A 22,915-nucleotide genomic window follows, 5' to 3' on the forward strand; every position below is an offset into this window, starting at 1 on the left:
CACCATCCTGCATTGTTCAAAAGTTGTTCAGTGTCATACCAAATATCCATCATGGTTTTGGTTTCACAGACTCAAGGGTCCAAGAATTGAAGAAGAGGTGGCAAGGAGAAAGACAGGAGTTGTTGAAATTCCCCTGTTTCCTTAAAAAGGATCCTGCAACTAATGTAAAAGGAAAGCAAGCCAGTGATGTAAGTTGTGTAGGGCACCTTTGTTAAGAAATAAGCTATATAAAACATGGTTCTGGTAGGGGTTTCATATATTGTCATATGGGGCATCACCAATTTAAAATGTTTTATAACTTAGAAAATACGTAGTTTTTTCACATTTTCAAATTAGGCCCAATACACACTTCATTTGTAGTCTTTGCTCACTGATTAGCGGCCTACTTAGCCAGGTTCACTAGATTTTACTGATACATTTATGAGAAAAAATAAGAAACCCGCACACTGCTCTTTATTACGTTTGACCAAATATAACCATGTGCATTTCATAAATATTCTAATAAAGTGTGCACATAAAAAGTATTAAACACGTCTGTAAAACGTGTATAGAAAAGAAACAGAGAACAGAAATACTCTATTACAAGGGGACAGCTTCCACCATGAACCATTAAAAAGAGGACTTCCAGTTTTTTTAGACTGCGCCATATATGCCACTCCACAGAGGACTATCTAGAAAAAGAAACGGAGATGCGCAATAGGTTTCTAAGAAGAGGCTATTTCTCCACAATGTGTGAATGAAGCTCTTAATTTGGTATTAGGGAAAACACAAGATGAACTGCTACAAAAAAAAGACCATCTAGAGCTAAAGAACACGCTGTATTGTTGATTTGATTTTGTTCACCACCCCATACACTTTGAACTCGCGTAAAGTGGGCGATGCTGTCAAGAAACCCTGGTATGTTTTATCATCGGACCCAGCTTTGCCAGTTGAATTTAAGAATCCACAATTTATTGTACATATATAAGAGGTCGCAATTTACGCAATAAATTGGTCCATGCCAACTGCCAGCCACAAAAGAAAACGAGCCAGGCTCTTTCATGCTCTCTTCCGAATGGTAGCTATAAATGCAGAGGTCACGCACAGTGCAACAATATGATGAAGTGTGAATATTAGTCCCACATACAGGAAACGATTCCAAATTAAATGACATTTCTACCTTTAGATTTTGTGGCATAAAGAAAGTTAAGATATCAGACAGGGGAGGTGATATAAATAATATTCTGAGCAAAAGACAATGTTTTGGGATTTTGACCCTCCAGACATTATTTCCTAAAGGTCTTAATGATGAAATGCCTATGTATGTTATGTTGTAAATGTAAACATGAATTAATGCCACCATTTCAGATTTTTTTTACGCTGTTCCCAATGATTTATAAAAACTTGCTTGATGGGTCGATGTCCTCATTGTGGTTTTACAGATGTGTTTAATACGTTTTATGTACACACTTTATTTGAATAATTATGAAATGAACATTATATTTGGTAACACTTACTTATTTTCCCACGACTCCAACCCCCATTCGATACATTGAACGGATGTGGGTGGAGCTATGTATACATAAGGGTGCTAATAATTTTTTCAAAACTCACAAAAGCTCTGACTAAGGCCTTGAGGTCGATAGATAAACCTTAATAAAGAGCAGTGGTACTAGCCAGAGCAGTGATACTAGCCAGAGCAGTGATAGTAAAAGTGATACTAGCCAGAGCAGTGATACTAGCCAGAGCAGTGATACTATCCAGAGCAGTGATACTATCCAGAGCAGTGATACTAGCCAGAGCAGTGATACTAGCCAGAGCAGTGATACTAACTAGAGCAGTGATACTAGCCAGAGCAGTGATACTAGCAGTGATACTAGCCAGAGCAGTGATACTAACTAGAGCAGTGATACTAGCAGTGCTACTAGCCAGAGCAGTGCTACTAACTAGAGCAGTGATACTAGCAGTGCTACTAGCCAGAGCAGTGCTACTAACTAGAGCAGTGATACTAACTAGAGCAGTGATACTAGCCAGAGCAGTGATACTAGCCAGAGCAGTGATACTAACTAGAGCAGTGATACTAGCCAGAACAGTGATACTATCCAGAGCAGTGATACTAGCCAGAGCAGTGATACTAGCCAGAGCAGTGATACTAGCCAGAGCAGTGATACTAACTAGAGCAGTGATACTAGCCAGAGCAGTGATACTAGCCAGAGCAGTGATACTAGCAGTGATACTAGCCAGAGCAGTGATACTAACTAGAGCAGTGACACTAGTCAGAGCTGTGATACTAGCCAGAGCAGTGATACTAACTAGAGCAGTGATACTAACTAGAGCAGTGATACTAACTAGAGCAGTGATACTAGCCAGAGCTGTGATACCAGCCAGAGCAGTGATACTAGCCAGAGCAGTGATACTAGCAGTGATACTAACTAGAGCAGTGACACTAGCCAGAGCTGTGATACTAGCCAGAGCAGTGATACTAGCAGTGATACTAACTAGAGCAGCGATACTAGCAGTGATACTAGCCAGAGCAGTGATACTAACTAGAGCAGTGATACTAGCCAGAGCAGTGATACTAGCAGTGATACTAACTAGAGCAGTGGTACTAGCAGTGATACTAGCCAGAGCAGTGATACTAACTAGAGCAGTGATACTAGCCAGAGCAGTGATACTGGCAGTGATACTAGCCAGAGCAGTGATACTAACTAGAGCAGTGACACTAGCCAGAGCAGTGACACTAGCCAGAGCTGTGATACTAGCCAGAGCAGTGATACTAACTAGAGCAGTGATACTAGCCAGAGCTGTGATACTAGCCAGAGCAGTGATACTAACTAGAGCAACGATACTAGCCAGAGCAGCGATACTAACTAGAGCAGTGATACTAGACAGAGCAGCGATACTAGCAGTGATACTAGCCAGAGCATTGATACTAACTAGAGCAGTGATACTAGCAGTGATACTAGCCAGAGCAGCGATACTAACTAGAGCAGTGATACTAGCCAGAGCAGTGATACTAGCCAGAGCAGTGATACTAGCCAGAGCAGCGATACTAACTAGAGCAGTGATACTAGCCAGAGCAGCGATACTAGCAGTGATACTAGCCAGAGCAGCGATACTAACTAGAGCAGTGATACTAGCCAGAGCAGTGATACTAACTAGAGCAGTGATACTAGCCAGAGCTGTGATACTAGCCAGAGCAGCGATAATAACTAGAGCAACGATACTAGCCAGAGCAGCGATACTAACTAGAGCAGTGATACTAGACAGAGCAGCGATACTAGCAGTGATACTAGCCAGAGCATTGATACTAACTAGAGCAGTGATACTAGCAGTGATACTAGCCAGAGCAGCGATACTAACTAGAGCAGTGATACTAGCCAGAGCAGTGATACTAGCCAGAGCAGTGATACTAGCCAGAGCAGCGATACTAACTAGAGCAGTGATACTAGCCAGAGCAGCGATACTAGCAGTGATACTAGCCAGAGCAGCGATACTAACTAGAGCAGTGATACTAGCCAGAGCAGTGATACTAACTAGAGCAGTGATACTAGCCAGAGCAGCGATACTAGCCAGAGCAGCGATACTAGCCAGAGCAGTGATACTAGCAGTGATACTAGCCAGAGCAGCGATACTAGCCAGAGCGGTGATACTAGCCAGAGCAGTGATACTAGCAGTGATACTAGCCAGAGCAGTGATACTAGCCAGAGCAGCGATACTAGCCAGACTATTGATACTAACCAGAGCAGCGATACTAGCCAGAGCAGCGATACTAACTAGAGCAGCGATACTAGCCAGAGCATTGATACTAACCAGAACAGCGATACTAGCAGCGATACTAGCCAGAGCAGCGATACTAGCCAGAGCAGCGATACTAGCAGTGATACTAGCCAGAGCATTGATACTAACCAGAACAGTGATACTAGCCAGAGCAGTGTGCTGGTTTTTTTATCAGCTTTTTCAACTGTTACCATGTACCTGCAAAAAAGATCGCTCAGATGTGTGACTGCCTTTTGAACTGATACATTTATGAAAACTTTGTAAGCACTTGCTAATGCATTAAAACGTTGGTTGACCTTTTCAAAATTTCAGTACAAAGATGAAATGCCCCTGACATACTCCATGCTCTTTGAAAACACCATCTACATCGAAACATTCTTCTTTTGCCTTGTTGTAGTGTATGGAATACTACATTTACCCATTTGGGTCACTGTAAGTACTTATTCTTAATGTATGCAGTTTGATATGTTTTATTAATGAGAACAGTTGGCTTGATAAGGGGAAATGTATTTGACTGAAATTCAGAGTTTATTTCTGGTGATTTACAAGACTCTGATATGAAATACATACTTCATCTGATGTATCTACTCATCTTTTTGTGATACAGTTGTATGAGAAACTGCACAGGGGTAAAGTTGAACCACAGCCCACTGATCACATGACTGAAGACTTGGAAATGAACGAGACCCAATCTAAAAATGTGAACTTCTCAAAGTGATCCAGTGCTGTTGTATTCATCCAGTCCGGATGAATTATGAGAATCATTTATTATTCACAGCCACAGAGGCATTTTTCCATTGGAAGATTGGTTCTATAATATTTCAAGCATTATTAAAAAATAATAATAATATTGATAAAAAATGGAAGCAATGTTTTTGTCTTTTCTTTTGTAATTGTCACATGCACCGGGTACAGTAGGTGTAAAACAGTACAGTGAAATGCTTAACTTGCGAGCTTCTTTACATGATGCAATGGGTTGAGTTAATAATGAAATAAGCATGAATCATATCTAGCCAGGTCTCTCGATAAACCACACCATAATGGTCCTTTCATCATTCCAGGGTGGAACTACAATGAATGGCAGGAAGTTACTGCAACCAATCACCATTCACGAACTATGCAGAAGTTGTATTCACAGATAATCCTACACATGAGTACAAACACCAGCGACTGACAGACGGCAGGGCAGATTCATGTTAGTATTATTATTAGCTCGCTAGTAATCTATTAAATATACACATTTGATACAATTTCTACGTGGGTATGGCAGAGGAGGTAACGAAAACCACAGGCGAACTCTCCGTGGGTAAGTAGATAGCATGGCTAGCTAACATACAGCCATTGTAGGAATGTTGAAAGCATGCGATGTGTTGCATCAGACCGGTGTTGCTAGCTAGCTTTCATAGCACCAATGTCATGATTTAAATAATACATAATTGCATAGCTCAAGCTTATCTTGACTGTCTAGTTAGCTAAAACCAGCTAGTTAAATTACTACGCATCGATGTGAGTTCTGCTTTTATTTGAGCTTTTTTTCTCCATTTCTGTCGTCCCTGAACCCAAGCATGTGGTAACATGTCCGTGTCACGCTCCTGTTATCTAGCCAACGAGCATCTTGCCTAGCTAGTTTAATCACTGTCATGCTTCATCAGATCTCCAACCTTTGGGTGGGTGAAACAGGCAGCATAGTGGGGTGTCGAATACGGGAGTTTTCATCATGAATGAACATGTCAAACTAGGTTTAGTTAGCTGAAGTAACACATTCAGCATCAAGTGTTGAGTGTTTCCACTTCTTCCAGGTGAGATGTATGTGTCTGACAAAGAAGGAAATGACCAGGATGGTGATGGAACAGAGCCGAAGCCTTTCAAGACCTCATTGAGGGTAAGAGGAATCAGTGTTGTGTACACCTATTTGTGTTTAATTATGACTCCATTCAACAGAACTGATATGTCTACGTATCTTTGAATCAATCACAGTTAAGTGAATTGCTATAACAACTATTTGATTTCAAAGGCTTTGACATTTGCTGGAAAGGAGCCATTCCCAACCATCTATGTGGACTCTCAGAAGGAAGGAGAGGTACATAGTTAGAAGCATTGAAAACGAAGTCGTTTGGTTTCACTTTCATTTGGTTTCCCCGTGATGATTTCGTTTCCCCTATTTCTCCAGCGTTGGGCAGTGATCTCCAAGACGCAGATGAAAAGTGTGATGAAGTTATTTGCTAGAGAGCAGATGAAGAGCGACTCCAAAGACAAAAAAGAGGTAAGTGGGAGAAATAGTCTGAGTCAGTTTATCCCAAATGGAACCCTATTCCCTATATAGGAAACCTATTTCACCAAATGGAACCCTATTCCTATACTTCTGGTCAAAGGTAGTGCTCTATGTAGAGAATAGGATTTCTTTTGGGATGTCACTATTATAATTATTCACACAGTCTCATATTTGGCCATAAACAGTTGTGGCTATCAGTAAAATATTCACAGGCAGCAGTAGCCCGTGTGAGCTGCTATTTATGTAAGTTATTTTCAACTTTGATTTAAAGGCAGAGGATTCTGAGAGACGAGAGAAGAACCTGGAAGAAGCTAAGAAAATCACCATTGAGAATGACTCGAGCCTTCCAGAGCCCAAAACGGTCAGATCTACTATATTCTCTTTCGTCAGCATCCTGTCAAACTCATCTTTGTATGTTTTGTATTGTTTAAAAATTATTTAAAAAATAAATACAAATAATAAATGTTTGGAAATAAGAATCACATCTTTATCTTCCATTGTGTTGAAATGTAATCAAGCTTTTCCCAACAGGTGAAAATCTTTCAGCTGGAGCCTCTCCGAGGGGAGAGAGTGAAGGTGTTTGGCTGGGTGCACCGAATGAGAAAACAAGGTGAGGGTTGTAGAACGTTGGTTAATGTGTGTCTAACCCAGCAGTTGTCAGCATGCCACAGCACTGTAACTAGCCCATAATGTGCAGGTTGTTTACTAACAGTATATTCTCAGGATTGTAATGCATGCTGTTTTGTCCAGTCTTATGTCCAACAACGAAAATTCCCCCAAAAACTAACTTGGGGGGGGCAGCTGGATGAGAGGAGAGGGGCTTCTTGGCTCATAATGTGTTTCTTATTCTCTTTATTTTGTATTTTACCCTTATTTTACTAGGTAAGTTGACTGAGAACACATTGTCTTTCTCTTGCTAGGAAAGAACCTGCTGTTCATTGTGCTGAGAGATGGAACTGGTTTCCTGCAGTGTGTTCTCAACAATAAATTGGTAAAAAAATATATATTTGTTGTCTTAAATAAATGTGTTAATTTCTTTTTTTTTTTTTTACAAAATGGAATAATATGCTTTTTATTTTTTATTATTTGTAAAACTAGTTTTGTTTTTGTCTCCATTATAGTGTCAGTGCTATAATGCCCTGGTGCTGTCCACTGAAAGCACAGTGGCTCTGTATGGGACAGTGAAGCAAGTACCTGAGGGGAAGCAGGTACATATTCTTCACCTACTTACTTACTTATTTTAATTACCCAGATTAAACTGTCATATTTTCACTCAAACCTTTTTTTTTTAGACCAGGACTAGGCCCAATCTGGTTCTGGGTTAACTGTCCCTTTTAACTCTAACTGTAATTCATGTATTAGATGGTTTGTTATTTTATTATTAGAGCTATGACTGACTAGGATGTCCTCTCTCCTCTCTTCCTCCTTCTCCAGGCTCCTGGTGGTCATGAGCTGCACTGTGACTTCTGGGAGCTGGTGGGTCTAGCGCCGGCTGGAGGAGCTGACAACCTGCTGAATGAGGAGTCTGATGTTGACGTTCAGCTCAACAACAGACACATGATGATCCGTGGGGAGAACGTGTCCAAGATACTCCGGATCCGCTCCACTGTCACACAGTGCTTCAGGGATCACTTCTTCACCCGCGGATACTATGAGGTAAGAATATGTTGAGAAGGATTATTACCACAGCACGCAAGGTACTTGGAGTCAAACAGATGAGATCTTTAAGGTCAGGGCCCTCCGTAAGGCTCATAAAATCATTTTAGACCCAAGCCACCTCCTTTACCTGGACTTTGAACTACTCTCCTCTGGGCGCAGGTATAGGGCCCCCCTCAGCAGGAAAAACACAACTAGACAATCATTTGTGCCAGGTGTGATATCCCTCCTAAATAGCCTGGGCTAATGTTCCTATTGTAAGGCCAGCAAGCTAGTCTTTTTTTTAAATATATATATATTTTATTTATTATTATAATATTTTTCTAGTCTCTTTTTATTGGTATGTAACTGTTATGGAAGTTGTATAGTCAATTTTGTTTTGTATTTAAACAGCACTTTAAATGTGTACATGACACTGCATCAAAATTTCCCCATGGGGACAATAGAGTCAGTAAGTAAGAGTGGGTACACTGTACAAACGTCCTTCTGTTTGAGCTCTTTGAAGCATAAAACCACCAAAATAAATTGAACACATAAATAGAACATAGTAATATACAGATGCAGTCAAATATATTCTCACCTTTTGAATAATTCAGTTTCTTCTAAAAAATAAGTTTAAATTGAAAAATAATTGTTTCCACATATTTGATTGATTTTAAACTGCACAGGACCAAGGGAAACACTAAATCACTAAATTGAGATTTTTCTCTTCAAGGAAAAAATAATGTCCTGGACTAAAGTATTCAACATTAAAATGTAATTTGGTTGGAGGCAAAGATTCTCGTTTAACCTTTCTGAACCACCCATCCCGGTATCGGGATAATTGTCATCAGCAACGCTGAATAGCATAGCGCCACAGTCAAGTAATATTACTAAAAAATATTCATATTCATTAAATCACAAGTGCAATATTGCAAAACACAGCTTAGCCTTTTGTTAATACACCTGTCGTCTCAGATTTTGAAATTATGCTTTACAGCGAAAGCAATACAAGCGTTTGTGTAAGTTTATCGATCGCTCGACAAAACATTAAGTACACTTAGCATCAGGTAACTTGGTCACGAAAATCAGAAAAGCAATCAAATTAATCGTTTACCTTTGATGATCTTCGGATGTTTTCACTCACGAGACTCCTAGGTAGACAACAAATGTTCCTTTTGTTCCATAAAGATTATTTTTATATCCAAATACCTCCGTTCGTTTGGCGCGTTATGCTCAAAAATCCACAGGAAAGAGCGGTCACGACAACGCAGACAAATTACAGATAATATCCATAATGTCCACAGAAACATGTCAAACGTTTTTTATAATCATTCCTCAGGTTGTTTTTCAAATATCTATTCGATAATATATCAACCGGGAGTGTTGGTTTTTCAATAGGACCGGGAGAAACAATGGCCGCCTTTCTCTGTTGTGCAAAACTCACTCTGAGAGCCCCCACCTATCCACTTACGCAATGTGATCGTTCTCGCTCATTTTTCAAAATAAAAGCCTGAAACTGTCTAAATGCTGTTGACACCTTAGGGAAGCCATAGAAAAAGGAATCTGGTTGATATCCCTTTAAATGGGTGATAGGGATGCATAAGAACAGAGAGGTTTAAAAAAAAAAAAAAAAAAAAAAGAGGCACTTCCTGATTGGATTTTCCTCAGGATTTTGCTTACAATATCAGTTCTGTTAAACTCACAGACAATATTTTGACCGTTTTGGAAATTTTAGAGTGTTTTCTATCCTAATCGGACAATTGTATGCATATTCTAGTTTCGGGGGCTGAGAAATAGGCAGTTTCAAATGGGTACGTTTTTTAGCCAAAAATGAAAATACTGCCCCCTATACTTAAGAAGTTTTAATGTGTAATTTATCTCATCTGTGGTAAGTTGTAGGTGTCTACAAGGTAAAAATAGCCATTCAACCCGTTTTGAATAGAAAGACCTTTCTGCTCCATTGGACTCCATTGTAAAGGACAAGGATGCCAATGTATTGGAGCACATGTGTATCTAAAAGCCTCATCACCTCCATCTTTGCTTATTGTATTTGTTGATGACATCATTAGCTAGGTTTCCATCCAATTGGCGACAGAATATTCTATAATTAACATAAAGAAAATATGCGCAGTTTTCCATCAGTGGTGTGTTTCCACCAGACTTGTTGCAGATATAATTCAGTGTGTTATGACACAATGTACGTTTTCATGTACTGAATAAGAATCAAGTTTCCATCGTATTTCCATCTCTACCGATGGTTTTGTCACAGGCCTACTCTGGTCGTGACAGGTGAGCTCTAGACAACAGCTGGTAGATACAGTGCAGGTAGGCTAGTCTACATGATGACATTATGGATAAGAGAGAGAGAATGGTTTTATTTGTCAAAACGGCAGTCAAGCATCGATCATCACGTCACCAGAATAAGACCCTCGATATTTATTGGAAAGGAGCATCAAGATCACTGCATTTTCACCACCCTGTGAAGTTAATAATTTATTTAATCTGTAGCCTAATAAACTGCATGGTTTCCCGAGTCCTAGTGGGAGGACCACACACCATATCATGGCGTGACTCCCAAGTTTACGTTGTTTTCATGGTTAATATCAGGATTTGCACATAAAGGCGTTTTACAGACACAAAAAGATCCCACCATGTCGAACTAACAAATGATCTGTTGGATTTATGAAATTATACTGAAACGACCTGCTTCCATCACAGCTGTTGTGATTTGTTGTTTAATGTGATGTGACTTTATTCACAAAGTGGATGGAAACGTGGTTAGTGGGAAGCTATGAATCTTGAATTGTATATTTTCAGCTTCAATCTGTGATTTTGTATTTGTTCCCCCAAAGATCACCCCACCCACTCTGGTGCAGACCCAGGTGGAGGGCGGTTCCACCCTGTTCAACCTGAACTACTTTGGGGAGGAGGCGTTCCTGACCCAGTCCTCTCAGCTCTACCTGGAGACCTGCATCCCTGCTCTGGGAGACACCTTCTGTATCGCACAGTCCTACCGGGCAGAGCAGTCCCGCACCCGCAGGCACCTGTCTGAGTGAGTACTGGAATTGTTGTTTTCCTTTGCTGTTTCAAATTGGAATCATTCTGACAGCAAAACATGACCTTAGGACACCCTCTATTTGTATTTACCTTTTATTTATACAGGTTAGTTTCACTGACAACCTATTCTTCAACAGACACGTTCTAGTGTTTAATTAATAAGGATCAAACCCTTCTTTTCAATTTTCTCCTAAAATGATATACCCAAATCTAACTTCCTGTAGCTCAGGACCTGAAGCAAGTATATGCACATTCTTGGTACCATTTGAAAGGAAACACTTTGAAGTTTGTGGAAATGTGAAATTAATGTAGGAGAATATAACACATTAGATCTGGTAAAAGTTAATACAAGGAAAAGAACATGTGTTTTGTACTTTGAAATGCAAGAGAAAGGCCATAATGTATTATTCCAGCCCAGGTGAAATTTAGATTTTGGCCACTTGATGGCAGCAGTGTATGTGCAAAGTTTTAGACTGATCCAATGAACCATTGCATATATGTTAAAAATGTTGTATCAAGACTGCCCAAATGTGCCTAATTGGTTTATTAATACATTTTCTAGTTAATAATTGTTCACTCTCCTCAAACAATAGCATGGTATTCTTTCACTGTAATAGCTACTGTAAATTGGACAGTGCAGTTAGATTACCAAGAATTTAAACTTTCTGCCCATATCAGACATGTCTATGGGATTTTTGTTTGTTACTTACAACCTCATGCTAATCACATTAGCCTACGTTAGCTCAACCGTCCTGCAGGGGGACACGACACCAATTCCTTAGCGGTTAACATGGGTTATGTAGTTATACTATGTGCCCTCCCTCTGTAGGTACACTCACATAGAGGCAGAGTGCCCCTTCATCACCTATGAGGACCTACTGAGCAGGCTGGAGGATCTGGTGTGTGATGTGGTGGACAGAGTCCTGAAGTCTCCTGCTGCTTCTCTACTCTACCAAGTCAACCCTGTACGTCTGATGTTTCATTGGCAGCTATTAGTTCTCTCTCTCCCCCCTTTTTCTCTCTGTATGTCTGTCTGTCTCTAACTGTATGTTTTTATCTCTTTCTCGTAGTCTTGTTCACTGAGGTGGATATATTCTTAAAGGTTTATCTTGAAAGAATGTTTCCTTTTTGAGATTCAAGTTTCCTTGACCTTTTAGAATCTTGTGTGGTGGTGAAAGGCTAAACATGAGGATAGCACAGTACTCATGTGGCCTGTCTTTTTCCTCTCCATCCTCCCCAGGACTTCAAGCCCCCTAAGAGGCCATTCAAGAGGATCAACTACTCTGATGCCATCATCTGGCTGAAGGAGCATGACATCAAAAAGGATGATGGGACCTACTATGAGTTTGGAGAGGTACATTTGACTATGAATAAATGACATTTGTCAATTATAATCACTCCGTCGCCCTCAGAAATAATATTTGGACAGTGTCGATCTGTGGTTGTTTGAAGACATTTTTAGGACCGGTTCCAGGACAGATTGAGCCTAGTCCTGGACTACATATTACTTTCAATGGAGAATCTCTGTTGAACCTGTTTGAGTCCATAACTTAGTCTGTGTCCAGGAAACTGATGTAAAGAGAAAAACGGAATGTCTGCTCAGTGTTTATGTACTCTTCGTCCAGCTCCTGTTACTGTGATGTTATAAAACCCTCTCCCTCCTTGGTTTCAGGACATCCCAGAGGCCCCAGAGAGGCTGATGACTGATGCCATCGGTGAGACCATCCTGCTGTGCCGCTTCCCGGCTGAGATCAAGTCCTTCTACATGCAGCGCTGTCCTGAGGACCGACGCCTCACTGAGTCGGTGAGTCCCTGACCAGCAGAGAGCTTACATCACGGAAACCAGGACCTGAAAAAACACACCTCAGAGAAGCCATCATGAACCTTACCAAGGGCCCGATTCAAAAATGTCTCTGGGTTCTGATCTAAGATCAGTTTTGTCCTGTTAAATAATAATGAATAAGAATATGGACAGGGGGGAGCTGACTCTAGATCAGGACTCCTTCTCTGAGAGGCTTTTTGAATATGGGCCCTGAAAGACATCCTCATTGTTGTTCCTGCTGCTCCTCTCCCCAGGTGGATGTGCTGATGCCTAACGTTGGAGAGATACTTGGAGGGTCTATGAGGATCTGGGATGCTGAGGAACTGCTGGAGGGATACAAGAGGGAAGGCATTGACCCAACCCCTTACTACTGGTACACTGACCAGGTATGTACATCTACCCAACCCTCTAATACTGGTACACTGACCAGGTATGTACGTCTACCCAACCCTCTAATACTGGTACACTGACCAGGTATGTACGTCTACCCAACCCTCTAATACTGGTACACTGACCAGGTATGTACATCTACCCACCCCTCTAATACTGGTACACTGACCAGGTATGTACATCTACCCAACCCTCTAATACTGGTACACTGACCAGGTATGTACATCTACCCAACCCTCTAATACTGGTACACTGACCAGGTATGTACATCTACCCAACCCCCTAATACTGGTACACTGACCAGGTATGTACATCTACCCAACCCCCTAATACTGGTACACTGACCAGGTATGTACATCTACCCAACCCCCTAATACTGGTACACTGACCAGGTATGTACGTCTACCCACCCCTCTAATACTGGTACACTGACCAGGTATGTACATCTACCCACCCCTCTAATACTGGTACACTGACCAGGTATGTACATCTACCCAACCCCCTAATACTGGTACACTGACCAGGTATGTACATCTACCCACCCCTCTAATACTGGTACACTGACCAGGTATGTACATCTACCCACCCCTCTAATACTGGTACACTGACCAGGTATGTACATCTACCCAACCCTCTAATACTGGTACACTGACCAGGTATGAACTCATCCAGGAAGAGAAAATCAGACCTGTAAATCTTATTAATTTCAGCAATAATACACAAGGGGGTGTGCTTCATTGCGATTTTAGTATGGCTGCTGGGGTCATAGGTTAGACACCCTAGTGTTTCCGGAACTAACTTTCATGAAAAGAAATAGAGAATCTGTTAGACATTTTTGATGTTGTTTCCTTAATAATGTCAACATTGTGTCTTCTAGAGGAAGTATGGTACCTGTCCCCATGGTGGCTACGGGCTGGGCCTGGAGAGGTTCCTAACCTGGCTGCTGAACAGACACCACATCAGAGACGTGTGTCTCTACCCCCGCTTCATCCAGCGCTGCCGACCCTGAACTACCCTGCCCCCTGCTGGAGATGGATCACACTGCGCTTCAAGAGACCAAGATGTACATCCCAAATGGCCACCTATTCCTTATATAGTGCTATTTTTTACCAGAGCACTATCCCTGTATAGGGCCCTTATTTTTACCAGGACCAAAGGTGGTGCACTATATAGAGAATAGAGCACCGTTTGGGACAAAGCCCATCCTACTGCACTGCAAAAGGCCAACATACAGGGCTCGAGAACTAAGACAAGAACAATTAATTACACTAACAAATCCCTGCAAATGTAAGATTTGAAATGTGTTTTCAAACATGAAATTAATGCTGTCCAGCTAATACTATTTGTCTGCCAATAAATGTATACTGCATAAACTGCAATGTCTATCTGGAATGTTCTGTGGGGACACGCATTCTGTTACATATCTTGTATATTGCGACAAGTTACTGATCCACTACTGTTGCAATAATCCTGTTAAACATGAAGTCAAAGACAACGGTTAGAATTTGGCACATATTTTCTTGAGTAACTTCCTTCTCTAGACCTGTCTTTTTGTACAGATACATTTCCTTGTACACCAAAGAAAATGGAATATGTATCCAAAACTCACTATGTGTTTGGTGGTTTATGGAACAGGACAGCACCAAAAGTTAGGAGAACACCATGGGCTACTTACTGGACGACAAGGCTAGGGGAGTGCACAGCCTCCTACGTCAGAGCACAGGCATGGCTTGTAAACACACATGACAAGTGCTGTTAGTGTGCTTTCTGTCAGTGTCAGTCCTCGGGTGTAGAGGCTGGAAGGAATTTTTTACTTGTGAGTACGTAATTTGTTATAAAGACAAATAGGATCCGTTGACTGGATCAAAGCACTCATAGAAGTATAGAAATCCCCCATTTTTAAACGTTTTTTTGGATGGGCGAGTCGGCTCATTCAATGTAAGTGGATGGTAGCTAGCTAATTTTAGCGAGCTAGCTATACAGATAACGTTAGCTGGTAATGCTGAAGTTGGTTAGCTAGCAAATTAGCATCACGAGAACATGAACACAGAAGTTAACTGTATCTTTGACATGCATTTGCTGGCTATTTAGCTAACAGCCAAATGCTAGCTTCTGTTGCACACTACCATGCCCTTTACCACACTCGCTAGCTAGTCAGCTAACTTGTTATTTTGCCCATCTTAATCTTTTCTTTTTATTGGCCAGTCGGAGATATGGCTTTTTCTTTGCAACTCTGCCTAGAAGGCCAGCATCCCGGAGTCGCCTCTTCACTGTTGACGTTGAGACTGGTGTTTTGCCTCAAGGCGCCTAAGTATACGTCACTAATTTAGAGCCAATAGCGAGCCTTATCTTGTCTTCTCACGCTTGAGCCTCGCTAGCTGGCTAGTGTATGTAACGATGGCAACTGCAGAGTAATCGAGGACGATGTGGTGGCTAAGTTGTTAGCATCGCCCTTTTCAAGACTAACTTTTAATGAAAAGTTAAATATTGTACAGACCGGGCGACCAACTCCTGCACTGCCTGATTTGGTGCAACGAGGAAAGAGTTTTGAAAGCATTTTCAAGTTATTAATTATGAGCGCTATCCGTGGATAACCGACTGAGCTGATTAAAAAGCTTTACTGTTAGAATTGCCTACTCTTCAGTACCGATAATAGCTCAACCTGGACGACTGGGTTCAAAGATTTAGCCTGTTTGACAAAGTCAGCACTTCGACAACCAAAACTCATCTTCATACCTGCGAGCTACTGTGAGTTTAAAAACATTTGGGGAAACAAGAGTAGACCTTCTTGACGAGCAGTGGCGCAATGAGACACCTGTTCCCAATGATAAAGTCAGGCACAACAGGAAGATTCTATAGCGCCTTATTCATACGGTTGTGTTTTTAGGCAAGCAAGAATTAGTTTTCAGAGGACATGACGAGGGTAAAGAATCAGCTAATAAGGGAAACTACTTGGAAATATTGGATTTCTTGGCTGAGTATGACAGTACGTTAAACGGCCATTTAGCTACGGCTACCGTGTTCACAGGCACTTCCAGCAAAATCCTAAATGACCTGATATACGCGGTCGCGAATGTAATGACAGATGTCATGGAGGAAGAATTGAAGAAAACCCCCTTTGTGACCATCATGGTTGACGAGACGACAGACATCAACAATGTAGGCCAAATGTCTTGTGTTGCGTTACACTACCGATGGTGGTGTGAAGGAAAGGTTTTTCAAATTTGAGGCTGAAAGCTGAAGACCGATATATTTTTAACTGGGCTTCCGTGTGGACTTCCATTTACAATTACAAGATGACAGACTGAATTGGATTGATTAGGTTAAGTTTAGGAAACGCAAAAAGCGTTTTGACCATTCTAACCCAAGTCCCTGACCGGAACATAAAAGGCAAAGGTAGGTAAAAAGAAAACGTTAACAAATTCATTTGTGGGTTAAATTAACGTCTTTATAGTTTTTAAGGTCGCTTGAGATGTACTGCTGGAAAAGTATTTACTGCTGTTTTATTTAAGGTTGATGGAAAGTTTATTTTTTATTTTTTTTAGAATTGTCTTGAAATCACAAGTTTGAAGACTTCGAAAATTAGCTTTGACGTATATGACATTTGTTTAAGGGGAATTCATTTGATATTTGAATGAATAAGATTACTGTTGTAATTTAGTAGACTCGTTTAGACTTCCCTACATTTTAAAAGATCTACAAACTGCTGAAATTATAACTTGGCTACTGACTGAAGGAGTTGTGAGTGATTTCCAACAATACCATTTTCTGTCTGCCTGTTTGTTGTAGCAGTGTTGTAACCACTAACCTTTGCTTTCACAGCACTAGCGGTAAACTGATTCCTGGTTTTTAAGTGAGTTGATGTGTTGTAATAATACCTGAACTCTCGGGAACTGAATTTAAGTAGTGAGAATTGAGTTAACTGATTTGATCTAAGAGTTGACTGCTGTTAAAGAAATGTAGATACCGTTGAAGAACTCAACAAAGAGGGGTACACCAGTAATTAATGTGTGGACGCACACAATAACAGAACGATTGTGATGAAATGAGTGCATAGTGAATTAATGTTTAACACTGATCTCACCCGTGGCCACAAGATGGCGATGAAGGACTCCTGAGGGTTTGCAGGAAGTTGACAAATTGACACAGTTCTGACCACTTCTCCTTGTTTAGGTTTTGCCGGATCATTCTAAACCATTTAATCTATTGGTGTTTGAAAAAAAAATAATAATAATGGTTTTATGTCATCTGTCCTTCTACAGGATCACAGTGGGAAGCAGCAGTTCTAAGAGACTTGACAGTGTGGTGTGTTGGTGTGTTGCCTCAGAGCTGTAATAATGTCAATGTACCACGTCCCTACCAACTGACGATGATGGTGAGCCCTATGATTGTGCCGTCCTAGTTGACCAGGTCTGTAAGCCACGCCCCGATTTATCTTTAATGAATGCTGATTAGAACTAGTTTTTTAATTTTTTTTATTAAAATGTTAACCATTATTTATCTAGGCAAGTCAGTTAAGAACAAATTCTTATTTACAATGACAGCCTACCGGGGAACAGTGGGTTAACTGCCTTGTTCAGGGGAAGAACGACAGATTTTGACCTTGTCTGCTCGAGGATTCGATCCAGCAACCTTTCGGTTACTGGGCCAACGCTCTAACCACTATCTGCCGCTACAAAAATCACCTCAACCTAATAGAGCATTTATTTTGCCTAAGGATAAAAACTGTTACGATTTGTACTGACAAATCCCCAGGTATGCATTTGTAGTTGTGGATGACTTCGGTACATTCTGGAAGCAGTGTGGGTTCCTCATCTGCTAAGACATTCTAAATTGGCTGAAAACTGGGAGGTTATTTTTGTTGCATTTTCTGTCTCTGTTAAAAAAAAAATCCCTACAGGATGTTTCTTATCTACAATCAGGTGCAGGGTCCGGGGAAGTGAGATTGACGAAAGAAAGGTTCTTGGCTCCCGGTTTTTCTGTATTTGCAGAATAATTTTGTGCAAAAATGTGTAAACCCCTTTTCCACAGAACAGATTGACCCTGATGGGCTGTGAAGACCAAATGGTAAACTACTGCACTTAACAATGTTCTGAAAGTAGAGGTCGACCGATTATGATTTTTCGATACCGATTATTGGAGGACCAAAAAAAGCCGATACCTATTAATCGACCGAATATTTTTTTTTGTTTTGATTTTTTTGTGATTTTTTAAAATTTTTATTATTATTATTATTTTATTTTTTGTAATTTTATTTTAAAAAAAAATTTGGGGTCCTTTATATATTATATACAGTGGGACAAAAAAGTATTTAGTCAGCCACCAATTGTGCAAGTTCTCCCACTTAAAAAGATGAGAGAGGCCTGTAATTTTCATCATAGGTACACTTCAACTATGACAGACAAAATGAGAAAAAAAAATCCAGAAAATCACATTGTAGGATTTTTTAAAAATTTATTTGCAAATTATGGTGGAAAATAAGTATTTGGTCAATAACAAAAGTTTATCTCAATACTTGTGTGCTATATACCCTTTGTTGGCAATGACAGAGGTCAAATGTTTTCTGTAAGTCTTCACAAGGTTTTCACACACTGTTGCTGTTATTTTGGCCCATTCCTCCATGCAGATGTCCTCTAGAGCAGTGATGTTTTGGGGCTGTTGCTGGGCAACACGGACTTTCAACTCCCTCCAAAGATTTTCTATGGGGTTGAGATCTGGAGACTGGCTAGGCCACTCCAGGACCTTGAAATGCTTCTTACGAAGCCACTCCTTCGTTGCCCGGGCGGTGTGTTTGGGATCATTGTCATGCTGAAAGACCCAGCCACGTTTCATCTTCAATGCCCTTGCTGATGGAAGGAGGTTTTCACTCAATCTCACGATACATGGCCCCATTCATTCTGTCCTTTACACGGATCAGTCGTCCTGGTCCCTTTTCAGAAAAACAGCCCCAAAGCATGATGTTTCCACCCCCATGCTTCACAGTAGGTATGGTGTTCTTTGGATGCAACTCAGCATTCTTTGTCCTCCAAACACGACGAGTTGAGTTTTTACCAAAAAGTTATATTTTGGTTTCATCTGACCATATGACATTCTCCCAATCTTCTTCTGGCTCATCCAAATGCTCTCTAGCAAACTTCAGACGGGCCTGGACATGTACTGGCTTAAGCCACGTCTGGCACTGCAGGATTTGAGTCCCTGGGGGCGTAGTGTGTTACTGATGGTAGGCTTTGTTACTTTGGTCCCAGCTCTCTGCAGGTCATTCACTAGGTCCCCCCGTGTGGTTCTGGGATTTTTGCTCACCGTTCTTGTGATCATTTTGAACCCCACGGGGTGAGATCTTGCGTGGAGCCCCAGATCGAGGGAGATTATCAGTGGTCTTGTATGTCTTCCATTTCCTAATAATTGCTCCCACAGTTGATTTCTTCAAACCAAGCTGCTTACCTATTGCAGATTCAGTCTTCCCAGCCTGGTGCAGGTCTACAATTTTGTTTCTGGTGTCCTTTGACAGCTCTTTGGTCTTGGGCATAGTGGAGTTTGGAGTGTGACTGTTTGAGGTTGTGGACAGGTGTCTTTTATATCAAATAAATCAAAATGTATTTGTCACATACACATGGTTAGCAGATGTTAGTGCGAGTGTAGCGAAATGCTTGTGCTTCTAGTTCCGACAATGCAGTAATAACCAACAAGTAATCTAACCTAACAATTCCACAACTACTACCTTATACACACAAGTGTAAAGGGATAAAGAATATGAACATATGCTCTACAGGTGAATTACAGGAGAAGGTGATTCTCTCAATCTAGTCCCTGAGGAGAATAGATGGGAAGCAGCCCCGTTGGGAGGGGCCATACCAAGTACTCCTGGTGACAGCCTTCGCGGTGAGAATAGCTGAAAGAGCTACCTGGGGGCATATCACACATTGCAGGAGGGTAAGACACACTGACACTGCCGAACAATCACAGTGTTAGGAGAAGAACCGAAACCAATAAGGTTCGGGGGTCACCTCTCTAACGAAGATTCCCTGACCTCGCCCTGTCCTCCCTGTGTGCGTTCATAGAAGTGAAAGTGTGGGCTGGCCTCTAGATGATGATATGTTCTCCGGGAAAGGGTGGGGCTTTACAGGAGTGCTGATTGGTCTGAGCTGTCTTATTATGGGAACAATATTCCTAAATACACCATGACCCATCCGAGAATGCAGAAGGTGGTAACTTGACCCATAGTTTAGACGGTGAGGATTTTGTATTAACCAAGCATAAGAGATCACTTGTTCTGGATAGACAGGAAGTTAGAGTGGAGATTGGGAAGGATGTCTCAATGGAGCTTTATGTAGACCAAATGGGGTCTCTGACTCCTTGGCAGTCTAGGACTATGAGCCATTATGGAATATATCTGTGCAGGTCCCCGTGTAGTTCATGGACACAGGTCATAGCTCACACAGAGAGAGAGGGCTATATAAATCCACATACCCAGTATGGACGGAGGTGGAGTATAGTGAAGGTGAGGGTTTTTGACTGCAATCCGAAGCGAGAGAAGTATTGCATAAAGGTAATGAAAGAGGATCTAGAGTTATGGTATGTTGGATTTGACCAGGTTTTGGTTGATACCCTAGTGCCATTCCGGGTAGAGGAGGTTAGGGCAGGTGATAGCTCTATAGTCAGCCAGAATACAAGCAGAGCCCCTGACAAAACAGATACTGACAGCAGAGTAGTCCAGAGTCAAGGACCGGTGCAGATATACACAACAAGATCTTAAGGAAGTGATTGAGGTGGAAACTGGTTATGGGGATTCTAACCTATGGTTAGAATGGATTCAGTATACAGCCAGATCAGTAGCGAAAGAAGAAGGTTATGCCTGCGCCACAGCAAAACCTCAGTTGACAACCATTCCCTTTCCATTTGATGGAAAGGGAAAGCTGTTCATGAAGGCAGGGAAGCCAGACAATGACAGTTGCATTATCTGTATCCCCATGTGCCCATTACATCCGGACTTCCCCCATTTCACAGTTACAGGAGGACACTATTATTGTATGGGTCACTACATCACACACGGATGGGACGTAGGGGAAGTAAGAACATGCAATAGGACAGAGAATGTTACAACCGACAAGACAATGAGGGACCTGACTGGCAGATGAAAAGGCCTAGAGCGGATGTCTGGTGGGTTGTGGAGGGGTGAGGCTGTGGCCTGACCTTCCTACCAATTGGACCGGTAGTTGTGCACTAGTGCAGTTAGGCATGCCCTTCACCCTTATCAAACACGAGGACCTAGAGCCAGGTAGAAGAGAGAGAAGGAGTGATCCGTCTGGATCTTTTGACAATAGAATTTACATAGGATAGTATTGGATATGTTACTGGCTGAAAAGGGTGGTGTGTGTGATATTCGGAGTAGAATGTTGTACCTTCGTCCCAAATAACACAGCTCCAGACGGATCAGTGACCAAGGCCCTGGCTGGTTTAACTAGCAGAGATCTCTGGGGTAGATACTTCTCGGACGAGTTGGTTTGACAGTGTGTTTGGGAAATGGAAAAATGTCATGATCACTGTGTTGTGGGCAACCTTCACCTGTGTGACTGTGTTAGTTTTGTGCGGATGTTGCGTGAGAGGTCTAATTTCCAGGACTCTGGAGAAATCGATGACGCAACAGATTTTTAATGTTTAGGTTTCTTCTTGTTTTTATGTTTAGACTGTTCACTGTTCTTTGATGAAGATTATAACGAGAATCCTGATAAGAAGAGTTATGATTCTGATGTAGGCCTAGAACAGTCATTGTAAATACATATATTGGTCTTTGTGTGGTTGATTTTGGATATAATTGATATTTCTTATAAAAATAGATGTGGGATTGTGTGTATAATATTTAGTCATAGGGTGGATTGTTATGGGGTTTTTATGAATAATGACTAAATGATGTATACATTTAACGTAGAACTATAACTAACAGAATTCTACCCTGTCATTGTATGATTGTATGAAATGTATTAGAATCAGAAATCTAAATCTGATGTTTGTAGTTTTAGTCAGAACTAGAACAAGGACTTTTTGTTCCTTTTTAGTATGTAAGCAGGGTGCAAGTGTGAGACAATGTATGAGATAAGAGGAGCTATCGACAGACAAGCTGTACTACTGTGTTCCTTTCAGGACATTCTGTCCCCACCCAGGGAGGGGAGAGACCTTGGGCTTGTAGTAGATTGTATAACAGGTGACAGGCAAATGTATGAGTAGGAGAAGACTTGTGAACTATATTGTCATTGTTTCTGAGAGGAGGGACATTTATGACGAAATGTGAGGTATATAGACCAATGTACAGGAAATGATAAGCAGAGCTCTCGTAAATAAACCTGCTGACTAAGTAGACTGGCCTCTGTCTGTTTCGTTTTAATAAGAACCTTACAAATTCTTAGTAACAGACAAGAGTATTTTAATTGAATTGGTTAATGAACATGAGAACAAAATTCTCCTAACAATCATGCAACTGTGTCTGACCATTGTTTTAGCCATTGATTTTGCTGCTCATCCTCATGTACCAGTGTTTTATAACTGGTAACAAATTCAAGGTCACATGTGATGTTAACTGTTGCCATGACCAGGGCCATAATGCAGGAAGTGAAGGATGAGCTACCTGTTACTGCTGAAGACAGTGATGTTTGACCTGTTGCAAATGCGTCTGTTGTAGACAAGAGGTTTTGCTCTCACCAGGTCGGGTCAGTGGGAGTGGAACTGAACGCCCAGACTCTGTGATTGCCAGGTGTTCTCTCCTAAACTGAGAGCTTTGCACTCCAGTATCTCTACTTGCACATTCATCTTCTGCACATCTACCATTCCAGTTGAATTGTTATTTTGTAATTACTTCGCCACAATGGCCTATTTATTGCCTTAACTCCCTTATCTTACCTCATTTGCACTCACTGTATATAGACTTATTGTTTTCTTTTGTTCTACTGTATTATTGACTGTATGTTTTGTTTAATTCCATGTGT

At 41.2% G+C, this 22,915-nt stretch overlaps 1 protein-coding gene and 1 long non-coding RNA gene across 2 annotated transcripts; both read left to right on the forward strand.

The window, feature by feature from the left end:
* Positions 1-4,850: 4,850 nt before the first annotated feature.
* On the forward strand, positions 4,851-14,314 carry LOC120026081 (asparagine--tRNA ligase, cytoplasmic-like). Its single transcript, XM_038970872.1, has 15 exons — positions 4,851-5,065; positions 5,559-5,641; positions 5,774-5,839; positions 5,930-6,022; positions 6,303-6,392; positions 6,563-6,641; positions 6,952-7,022; positions 7,153-7,239; positions 7,466-7,687; positions 10,522-10,721; positions 11,556-11,691; positions 11,967-12,080; positions 12,399-12,530; positions 12,803-12,934; positions 13,816-14,314. Exons 1-15 carry the CDS (start codon positions 5,023-5,025, stop codon positions 13,945-13,947), a joined length of 1,680 nt encoding a protein of 559 aa, XP_038826800.1. The 5' UTR covers positions 4,851-5,022; the 3' UTR covers positions 13,948-14,314.
* A 1,104-nt stretch (positions 14,315-15,418) lies between these two features.
* LOC120026465 lies at positions 15,419-22,039 on the forward strand. Its single transcript, XR_005473090.1, has 3 exons — positions 15,419-16,334; positions 17,201-17,348; positions 19,708-22,039. It is a non-coding gene; the product is annotated as an uncharacterized LOC120026465 (long non-coding RNA).
* Positions 22,040-22,915: the final 876 nt, after the last annotated feature.

This window comes from Salvelinus namaycush, chromosome 31, assembly GCF_016432855.1.
Source record: "Salvelinus namaycush isolate Seneca chromosome 31, SaNama_1.0, whole genome shotgun sequence".
Classification (NCBI taxonomy): Eukaryota; Metazoa; Chordata; class Actinopteri; order Salmoniformes; family Salmonidae; genus Salvelinus; species Salvelinus namaycush.

Excerpts from the sequence above, each read along its gene's own strand:
- LOC120026081 (XM_038970872.1), top strand. The coding sequence starts at position 5,023 with ATGGCAGAGGAGGTAACGAAAACCACAGGCGAACTCTCCGTGG. Across the intron at positions 7,688-10,521 it reads TCACCCGCGGATACTATGAG|ATCACCCCACCCACTCTGGT; the intron begins GTAAGAATATGT and ends GTTCCCCCAAAG. Across the intron at positions 11,692-11,966 it reads TACTCTACCAAGTCAACCCT|GACTTCAAGCCCCCTAAGAG; the intron begins GTACGTCTGATG and ends CATCCTCCCCAG.